This window comes from Myzus persicae, unplaced genomic scaffold, assembly GCF_001856785.1.
Source record: "Myzus persicae strain clone G006 unplaced genomic scaffold, MPER_G0061.0, whole genome shotgun sequence".
NCBI lineage: Eukaryota > Metazoa > Arthropoda > Insecta > Hemiptera > Aphididae > Myzus > Myzus persicae.
In genome coordinates, this window is record NW_019101298.1 from 1 (window position 1) to 11,075 (window position 11,075).

Genomic DNA, 11,075 nt, shown 5'->3' on the forward strand with positions numbered 1-11,075 from the left:
TAAATGTTTAGCAATAAAAATCAGTTAAGTTAAAAATGTTAAGGTATTGAAAATTATATTTAAAAAAAGCTGGTATACGGAGGTCGCTCTGCTGTACATTAGGTTACACAATTGAGTCACTGAAATGGATGGTGTTAAGTTTGAATTCAACGATAAAAAAACATTGTATACGAAAAACGATTCTGAGGGAAGACGGTCTGTCAGTCTATAATATTATTACTTAATAATTTAGTACATTCGATGATATTATTGTGATTAAAGTAATTTATTTTACTAGTAAGTATTAGTACTACACGCAGTAGATTAAATTCATTAAAAAAAAAGTACATTTAAAAAGTCATTGTGGGTATAAAATATAATAATATACTTTAAAAATTTCAAGTACCCACGAATAATATTTTTAATTTACAACAAAATAACATAAATCATTATTCTTGGTAATTGAATCTTTAATTTAGTTCACATTTTAAAATTAAAAATCTGTGATAATATTTATTTTGATTTTTTTGTAACAAAATAACCTACTCGCTTGGAACTTTGTTTTGAATTTTCAACCCTAGCCTACAAAAGTTGAATATTTCAAAAATCTTAAATTATAAAATTATTTGTACATTTTAAATGATGTGAATTTTGTTAAAATTTAAACTTTAAATGCTCATAACAAAAATCGTGGTTATGTATTTTAAATATTTTTTAACTAATATTGTAAATATCTACCAGGAGCATTTTATTGAATTTTTAAGCTTTTTTGCCCAACAAATACGATTTTATTAACAATTATAGAAAAAAAAAACTAAATAAACTAAAAAAATTCAAAATTCAAATTGTTTTTAAGCAGCTCAAAACGAGTCAAAATAATTTGAAAATTGTATTAAGTATATGAATTAAAAATATAAACAAATGGTGTGAATTTCATATATCGGAAATTATTGGTTTTTCAATTATAAAAAAATAAGTAAAAATCACTATATAAGAAATGGAGTGTCGGAGTGAATATCCAATGTCGTCAAAATTTCAACTTCAAATAATCATAACAAATGAATTCGACTTTCCAGAAGAATTTTTTTTTTTTGATAATGGTAGACAAACTTATAAAGAATCTTGTATTATGTTTTAAAAACTTAGATTAAAACGAAAAATTTTTACGGATTTCTAACTCAAAATATTTTGCTCGTGTTCGTGACTTTTACTTATTTCGTCAAAATTCAAAATTCAAACGCTTGTAAAAATTTTTTTCAAAATTGTATGGTTTATAGAAAACGCCGTTATAAATATTCAGTATAAAAATTTCATTTATATCTACGGTATTTTTTTTTTTTTTTTTTGAGAGGTACATCAAAAACCAAAATCGATTTTGTCGAAAACCGGGGTTCCCTTAAAAATTTGCCTTTTTCCTTAATTTTTTGTTTGTTTTTCCTGCCGCTTTTGAAAACGATTGAGAATTTTTTACTTTTGAGTTTTGACTCCTCGAAGTACCGATACTATTCACATTTCTACCAGAAAAGATGCTTGTTGAAGAAAATCTAAACACTTTTACTTTCCCAAAATAACGTGATGACAGAAACAAAAATAAATAAAAAAATCAATTGTAAAATCATTACATACATCGCTCCACTCGAAATCTAAAAAGTTAAAATTGATATAACTTAAATTTTTCATTTAATATAGCAGAGTGCAAAATAAATTCATACCAAATCTAAAATTTGAATGTGCATATTTTGCATGGTCATACATTTTTTGTTGAACAACGCTTATTTTTATGTTATTGTGCTTAATTTGCATATTTTGGAAAATTTTTCGAAATTTCAACTTCACAAATTTTACCCGATCTAAAAAAGAAAAAAAAAGTAATGCAGCTTACTCGCAGTCTTATGTACCTATTTTTTACTATATACAACTCACAACTCCTTATAATTTTCGTGGTTTGAAAGTGTGTCATCCACCATTGAAAAACGACTTTGTTTCAACTGTGCTACTCGAAAACTATACCAAGTCCAACAATAATTTTAAAATCATCATTCAGCAATCTTGATGATTTGGAGTTTAGTTTGAAAGAATACAGTGAAGTAAAAAAACTAAATGCACAGAACTAGGTACTGTTTGGGATTTTTAAATGTAACGAGAGTTCTAGGAAATCATTTATTTATTGAAACGGATTACATTACTGAATATCAAGAGTACTCATTGGCTGACTTGCAGTGTAGTCTGACAATCGACAATATAACAGGTATTGTACATAATTATTTCAAAATAATATATTATTTAATCAATTGTTTTAAATAATTTTTAGATATTTATTATCCGGAGCAGTTTTTTATGGACATGATCATTATATAGCGTATGTAAGCCGTGTAAATAGATGGGAAGTGCACAAAGATTTGGCAAAAAAAATTAAAAGTACCCCTAGTTCAACAAAAATAAAACCACATGTAATTTTATACGTGAAAGAGTAAAAAAAAGATATGTACATTGGTACAAAAGTCAACTATGGCAAAAAGAGATGTCTTTTTTTAAATTAAATAAAAAGGTTATATTTTATTATTTTTAAACTTTTATTAAGCGTTTTTTACCAATTGCGTACTATATCACTTACGTTCCTATAATTCGATCTAAGGTTAATCGTTCTACCTTTACATTTATATCGAATCGCAGACGATTCGCTACCCTCATATATGGCCACTGGGCACGTACGTTTCATACTTAATTTGTAGTCATTTTTAATGATAGGACGTCTGATCCCCCGATATTTTAAACTTTAATTCTTTTAATAAAACGTAAAATGTCACAATGATAATTTATGTTATTAAAATATTATAGAAGGTATTAGGTACCTACCTACAGTATAATTTTCATCAGTCCAACTTTAATTTTAAATAATATGAGTAAGCTTTGGCTATAGAATGTCTTATAACCTCGGGGAGCTAAATCTCCTAATATAATAATAATAATAATAATAATAATAATAATTGACTGTTTATATCATTATGGTTACTACTGCATGGCCACAACTAATTTGGAAGTCAAACATTTTTTTAATATAATACTAACTACTTATCATTTTTAGGTTCAAAATATAGTTTTGTGTTACTTTTAAAAATTTAGCGGTGTGGGGAGGGTCTAGGGTCTGGAAGTTATGGCCTCGGTCATTAGGTTAAAAGGAATGCACGCGACACGGCAAACATATAACAATGCCATCGCACCTCAACTTAGTTCACAGATCTGGCTAAATTGAATTTTTCAATAAATAAAACCAGTGTGGACTGTCAAAATCTTTAAATATAGAAATATAATAATTATAAATTAAAAAATTATATAATTGTATTCTACTTATATGTCAAACCACTTTTTTTTTTTAGCTAAATTGGATGCAAATATTTGTTTAAACATTGTATACTAGAATTCATAATTAATGATTGTATTTTGGTAGTTTAGGCATTATCTTAATATGTTTATATCATGAATTTATGATATAAATTGATCATACAATTTTACCTCAGAATTCATATAATAATGTAAAACAGTCTACGCCAAATTGGCATTTTTAACTGATAGTTAACACAGAGTTTATTTTGTTTTTTAAACTGTTTTAGCCAATAATAGATTATACTATATATATTATATATGTACATCTATTATCTGTATAATATTATATAATAATAAATAATCCATTCCTTTAATTAATGTTTATGAGAATCATTTATTTATGGCTAACATAATGTTGATATCTAATAACCGATAGGCAAAATACTTTCTAGAAAATCTTCTAATAACTAATAATACTTGTTTATAAATATATAAATTATATTAAAACATGAAATATACACTATATTATGAACAAAGTAGTAAGTAGTTAAGGGAAAAAACATTGTAACTAAAAATTAAGTCGTGTTAAGTATATTATGGTTTATTTCTGTTTTCAATAGATTAATTTAAAAAAGTTTACATTAAATAATAAACTGTATTATGTTATATGTCTTAAAATACTGTTTGATACAATTTTACATTTTTTAAGTTAGTGTGGTTTTTATTTATTTATTCCTTTTGTAATAAAAATATTTTTCTAGAAAAATTGTGATTGTGAAAATTTTATTTCATAAAATAGTGTTTTATTTATTATACTCATAGCTCATGAATATTTTATTTGAGTTAAGTACTGAATGCATTAGCTAATTTGTGAATAATTAAAAAACATACAACATATTATTAATTTATAATATTAATACTATACACAAATCTAAAGACACTATATTGTATTGTTTAAGTATCATACGATTATTAATAACATTGCATCAGTGATAACATTTTACTAACTAGTGAAATAACAACTCTATGCAGAAGGAATGTCAATAAAATATGAAATAAAAAATTCTAGAATAGAATCAGTCTATACAAAAATATATTAATTTTTACATATACGAAAAGATTTCATATTTTATCATACTATCTAGTATTAAAAATACTAGTATAACAGTTAAACAATGTTAAAATAACATTTAAATTTAGTATGGGCATCATGAAGAATCACCATGAATATTGAAGAGTTTAGCAACTTCATTGAGATCTTTGTAACATCTGTCGGATTTAAGCACTTGGCGTGCTATAGACATTCTATTAAACAAATTCCATAACACAATTCCAACAATCACATCATTTTTCAAGTAGAAAACAACACCTTTGTTGTAATCATTTTCAGAAATAGATTCATTATTTTTGGATAATGATTCTTCATTTATTTCTTTTTTATTGGTTGAGGTATTTTGGTCAGTTTCATTAGCCAAAAGTGATGGATCTTTATGGTTTCCTTTGGCAAACACACCCATTGTTGTTAGAGACGAATCGACAATTCCAATTGCTTCATAACCCACAGAAGGCCCAATGTCTGACCAAAACATAGGTTGATGTTGATATGGTTTAGCTGAAAATTCAAAAATAAAATTATCTTCTGAATCAAGTAAGATAATAACTATGTTATATAAAAGTTTCATGCCCTACACCAAATACCCTGATATTAACTAATTACGTTTTGTTCTTAATTTCTTGTGTGAATTTAATGTTGTATAACATTGTTTTAGTTTTAAATGTTAATTATTAATCTCTTTGTACATACAAGTGATTTTATTTGGGCAATGTGTATTTAGAATTGTGGTAATCATTAATATATTATAAACATTTTATGGGGCCTTAGAAATTATCCCTTTATAATAAGACTGCAAAAAAAAAAAAAAATTGTAAACACTGCACTTGGTTAACAGTCAATTTCATACTATAGAATGCCAGTGGCGGCTTGGCGGGTGAGCCTCACCAGAGAAATTTACCTTTATAATAATTAAACATTAAATTGTGTAACAAATAAGATACTAATATTTCCAGAAAAATATTAATATATTATTTTAATGATACTGACCAGCACCAGCCATATTTTCACCAGCTAATCTGCCCGAGATTACAGCGTGATCATGATGTTCAACACGCCTCCTTCCAAGCTGTTTGTCATAAAAACAAGCACAATCACCAGCCTATAAAAATAATTTCAGATAAATACAATGTCAATAACATAATATATAAAATAAAAAAATTTAAGAAACTAACAATATACAAATCTGTTCTTGCTTGTAATTCAGAATTGACTAAATAACCATCAAGTTTTGAATCAATTTCTAATCCAGCATCAGTAGCTAATTCAGTGTTAGGTTTAGCACCAACTGCCATTATCACATGATCAACAGATATCTAAAAAACCATTACTTTAAAAATTTTAAATTTGATTTATTTTAGTCAAAATGTACTAACGTTTTTCCCATTACTTAATATCAAGTTGACTTGTTGTTTATTATTTTCTAAACTGCAGTTTTCTACCTCTGTTTCCGTCACTACTTCAACTCCTTCATTCCTAACTTTTTCAGTGGTCCAATGGCTAAGATATTTAGGTAAAACTTTTCCCATATTACCCTGTTCTTTAAATATTTGATAAATTTTAACCCCATTTTTTTTTCCTTTGTTGGCCAATGAAGCAGCAAGTTCACTTCCCAAAAATCCACCACCAATAATGGCAATAGATTTTATATGACCCAGTTGTTCCCATAAATCTTCAAAGTCACTGATGGACCGAAATACTGAGAATTTATTTTTTAGTTCTTCACTTGCATCATCATACAATTTTAATGTTTTTGGAACTGAACCAGTTGCTATTAAGCACTTATCATAACTAATTTCTTTGCCATCATTAAGTTTCACTTTTTTTTTTGATACATTTATTGATTCAACTTTCCATCCTCGCGCTAATGATATGCCACCATTTTTGGCAGTGGTTAATTCTTCAACAGGTGTATAAAATGGTTCAGGTTCATAAAATAGACTTCTAGATGTACCATTCCATTGATGAAAGTTTAACGACTTTGCCATTTCAGTATCATCACCATACCATAATTCTTTAGATAATGGGGGTCGCATATGAGGAAGATAACCTTCAGCTGATATTACTAAAACCTTAATTTAGAACACCAGAATAAATCATATTGTGTGTAATAAGATAAAAATAATAGTTATTTTACCCTGGCAGTAGGATCTGCCGACTTGATTGCTCGGAATGCTGAAAAGGAAGCTGTACCTCCACCAATCAACAAATACTGTATACTGTCAGGTATTGACTCAGATAATGAAGGAATTTGAACCAGTTTGCGTATTTTTTTTGCTAAATTAAATATTAGTGAGTTATTATTTCAAAATTTGCTTAGTAAAATGTCTTAAATTACCGTTTGTAGTCTCTTTTGTAGTATTGTTATCATCTTGTTTTTGTTTCATTATGTCAAAATGATAGATCTGTTTTAGAAGAAATGTATAATATAAGTAGTAATAGCCAAAAGGTAGTTGGTAGGTACTATATATTATTTAAATTTATTTTAATATATCTTAATATACTACTAGACAAGCAATGAGTGTAGGGAAAGCGTAAAAACATACAGGGTGCTTTTTAATTACTCGATTACTCGTACGCAGTGCGAGGTAGCAGGGAAAGATTTATATGTTATAGTATTTTTTTGTGAAAACAATCTACATCACTGCCTGAAGTTGTTACACGTACCGCATACTGTTTTACACAGTTCTTGTCTAGTAGTATTAAGTTTATGATTATTATATGAATTATGTTAATTTATTTTACTTTAGAAATTTAGCTCTATCAATAATTTTAAGGTACTTTTCTGTTATCCCTACTACCACTCGATGCCGCGACTACCGCAACCACTCAATTCTGTTATCTCGACTACTAAAGTAATATCCAGATAGTTCTATATTTTAATACATAAAACACATGAATTGCCATTTATATAATAATGTATATTAGTATGTCATCAAAATTATCACAAAACGTCAAGTTACATATTCTAAAATTATCACAGCAGTTGAAAGTCTATTCTATAAATTAAAACATTAAACATAAATTCATCAAGATATTAAATATTACATATAAAAATAAAAAATCACGGTTACAGAAGTCTAAAATTCTATTTTTTCATTCACGGTGCCCCGGAAGTAAACCCTTCTCTTGAAAAAATTCAATCGCATCTTTTTCACTGTTTGGTAAATTCCACAGATTCATAATTATTTTAAAATGAATAAATACAATGACGGAAAAACAACAACTGTCAGCAATAGGTAATCGAGCGAGTTGTGGTCACAGCATCAGCGTGGTAGTCGAGATAACAGAATGGAGACTCGAGGTAGTAGAGATAACAGAAAAGTACCAATTTTAATACTTACACCGTATATTGTTCCTGATAGAATAATAGCTCCTCCAAAAAGACTCCAATTACGAAAAGACTGTTTATTTTTAGAATCGTTCTGCCAACCATCATTTTTTTCAGATTCTGAAGAATGAGCTGATGTGGGTGAATTTGGAGTGGTACAGAATTCATCCTAAGGTACAAATAAATGTTTTTTTAGCCATGAATAACAAAAAACATTGACATTAATTTTATCGACTTTTGGTCTACCTTAGCCACTAAAGGGCACGTTTTTAGAGGATATTCATTATATTCTGATATTATAGTTTCTTTTTTAGGTATATTGACTGGTTCATATATTTTTTTGGTTTTTTTTGAAAAATTGTTTTTAACAGGTTTAATGACCTAAAATTTTGGTTAAACATAATGTTATTTTGTTAGTATTTGATTAACTTCAAACTATTTAGGTATATAATATTAAGTATTATTGTGTTATCTATTAAATAATTGGAGATCATACAATATAGCATACTTAAAAATTAATTTTTGGTAATATTACATGAAACAGACAAAAATTATTATAATAGGTATTTATTGAAAACATTTTTGTACAATTTATACCTAAAATATCAATTTGTATTATATACCTAATAGTTGAAGTACATCTAATTTAATATTACATAATATATTATGTTTTTAATAAATTGGATACAAAACTACTGCATGCATCGCTAAATGTTATTATTTGTTTAAAATTAACGTTGTCTAAATAAATTGCGTAAGAAATCTGAGTAATAATTAGGTAAATCAAATTTATTTATGTTATCTGGGTACCTCAGTACCTTTAAATTTACCTATAATTAAAAATGTCAATTAAAAATATAAAAATAAAACCTTAGCCATGCATTCAATACCTATTAGTGATTTAAAAAAAAATTTGTTTTTATAATTTAAATAATTTATAATTGTCATGCTAACTACCTAATTGTTTAAATTAATTTTACAAAGTAATCTAACTATGTGTGTATTGTCAACAAAGGAATCTATACTGTTCATCATTAAAAGCCGATAATTATGAAAACAAACATTGTCTCTAATAGGTACCCATTCAAATAACAAATAATGCTTTACCTGTATCAATGGAGGAGTCTTTCCTCTATTGTTTTTTCCACCGCCATTCTTTTTATCACTATAATTTTTATTTTCCCAAGAATTTAATATTCTGGCTCCTGTAAAAACAATTGAACGCATAACGCATAATGTTAAAGTAAAAAAAAAACGTGGTATTAAATTATACTAACCCGGGGAAACCGGCGGTCTGAGTAGTCTGAGCTTGGACAGCATAGCTATTCAATACTTGAGCTGATAAAAACAATTATTCGTCCTCGACGAGCCGGACGTTTTAAAAATGTTCGAATCGGTCTCTAAAATAATAAAGGAAATAACAACAAAATGGCTAGGAAATGTAGAAGCACTTAAAAAATGATTAAAATATCATCAGACGAATACAATAATAATAACACGGACTGACGGCTTCAGAGTTCATACACGGTTCGGCTTCATTCTACATTGAAATAAAATGTGTTCGACGGGAAAACTTGGGCACCTACATCTGATCCAAATGGCATTTTTCATGGAACGTTGAAAATTGTTGGTGAGTCCCACCGAATGCCGTTGGTGGCGCGGACGGTGGCGGCATATTCGACGTGGACCGGGCGGACATGCGTATACACACGGTTTAGGCGTTCCGAGTCTTTACGGATTCGTTTGGAACACGGGAAACAGCCAAAATTAACATATTATATTGGTTTTTGATTTATTGGACGAAGAAAAAATCAAAGTTGTTTTCGGCTAATTCTTACGTATCGCGCCAATAATGGATACTGATGTGTACGAACAATAATATATGAACGCTCACCAAAAATACCCGTAGGAGATGGGAATAACACATCAAGGATTGGGCAGTTTTGGATTTGGGATGAAAATAATTTACATAATTTATCTATTTTAGTTCAAATACGCAACCGGTGCCTGGTGGTAGGGTCCATCTCCTCCATGCCGATGCATGGTGCATGCTAATCGGAACCGGTTTTCGTCACGGAACTACTTAGATTTTATTCTTATATAGTAGGTATTTAGTTACCTAATATTAAATACTATATTCTAAAAACATAATCGTGCATTTATTCTCCCCCATGTTTTCCTTTCATAATGAATTTATTCAAATTCTGAGTCTTGGAATTTTCAAATACACTTCAAAACTATTTTTACAAATTTTTAATTTTTTTTGCACTACTTAAGCAGTGTCTTGTTGCGATACAAACTACTATATTTCAAATGAGAACCCCCTCTTTTTGACTGTACATAATTAGTTCATATTTTTTTTGAAAATTTTGATGTATCTAATTCAAAATTCGAATGAGTAGTTTCTTAGTTATTAAAATGTTTGTACTAAAGGGCTAGGTACTAGGTACTCTTTAAAATTCCGAATTCGTTTTGCAAAACTATATAATAGAAGTACGGTTGGGTACTTGGGTCTAGTATTTATTATATTTGGGCCATTCTTACAAATTATTAATATTGATGGATAATATTATATTTTATTAATGACTAAAATGTTCAGATTACCATTTACCATAGCTCCCAATCTCCGTGTCCCTATAGACTTTTTATTCTTAGGACACAAAGTTAAATCACTCAGACAATTAATCCGCTGTCTAATATACAGTTGAATAGGGAAAACAGTTGAAAACACAAGTTTGTATCTCCCGGGACTACAGGAGTTCAGAACACGTAAGTAGTACAAAAAATCTCAAGAATTTGAAAATATGGTCTTAAATATTTTTAAAAATATTCCAAAAATCAGATTTTGAATAAATCCATTATTGAAGAAAAAAGAGGGTGAGCATGCTTGGCAGATCACTCTGTTTATTAAATTGTATTTTGAACAGACTACAGACCACAGTATTTTCAAAAATATTGTCAACAGACAACAGTCTATTTGGTTTTGATTTTTCGAAAATGCTTTACATATGAACAGAACACGTTTCCCACAATATATAGTTGAACGATTGATCCCAGGAATTCGATCTTATTGATCTTAGTTTTGTGGATAGTAAATTTCAAAATTCAAAACATTTTAATAGTTCAGCACAGACTATGTGACTATATGGTACATTTTCCTGTGGTAATACTGTCGGCACAGTGACGATGTTTAGACATATAGCATTACGCACCTATGTAGGGAAGGTCGTATAGCCCCATTTGGTATCACGATACTTCATATTTTCTTGTTATCATGGTTGGATTTTTGTTTATACCACGAACTTAGATAATAATGTTATAGTATTTGAT

The 11,075-nt window shown here is 28.2% G+C and overlaps 1 protein-coding gene across 2 annotated transcripts; it reads right to left on the reverse strand.

The window, feature by feature from the left end:
- Positions 1-4,235: 4,235 nt before the first annotated feature.
- On the reverse strand, positions 4,236-9,633 carry LOC111028580 (apoptosis-inducing factor 1, mitochondrial). Of its 2 annotated transcripts, XM_022307279.1 has the most exons (11): positions 9,231-9,633; positions 9,023-9,145; positions 8,853-8,950; positions 7,992-8,126; positions 7,759-7,914; positions 6,753-6,819; positions 6,552-6,691; positions 5,791-6,486; positions 5,590-5,730; positions 5,405-5,516; positions 4,236-4,915 (listed from the first exon to the last, which is right to left on the reverse strand). In XM_022307279.1, exons 2-11 carry the CDS (start codon positions 9,063-9,065, stop codon positions 4,512-4,514), a joined length of 1,992 nt encoding a protein of 663 aa, XP_022162971.1. In that variant the 5' UTR covers positions 9,066-9,145; positions 9,231-9,633; the 3' UTR covers positions 4,236-4,511. The 2 variants fall into 2 exon arrangements, with proteins under 2 accessions (XP_022162971.1, XP_022162973.1); XM_022307281.1 differs by lacking the exon at positions 7,992-8,126 and having other exon boundaries at positions 9,023-9,627.
- Between the last annotated feature and the right edge of the window lie 1,442 nt (positions 9,634-11,075).

What these genes read in the sequence shown, in the direction of transcription:
- LOC111028580 (XM_022307279.1), bottom strand. Translation starts at nt 9,065, where the DNA reads ATGCTGTCCAAGCTCAGACTACTCAGACCGCCGGTTTCCCCGG. An exon ending in TACAAAAGAGACTACAAACG is followed by an intron (nt 6,692 to 6,752) that starts GTAATTTAAGAC and finishes TATTTAATTTAG; the next exon opens with CAAAAAAAATACGCAAACTG. An exon ending in TGAAAATATGGCTGGTGCTG is followed by an intron (nt 4,916 to 5,404) that starts GTCAGTATCATT and finishes TTGAATTTTCAG; the next exon opens with CTAAACCATATCAACATCAA.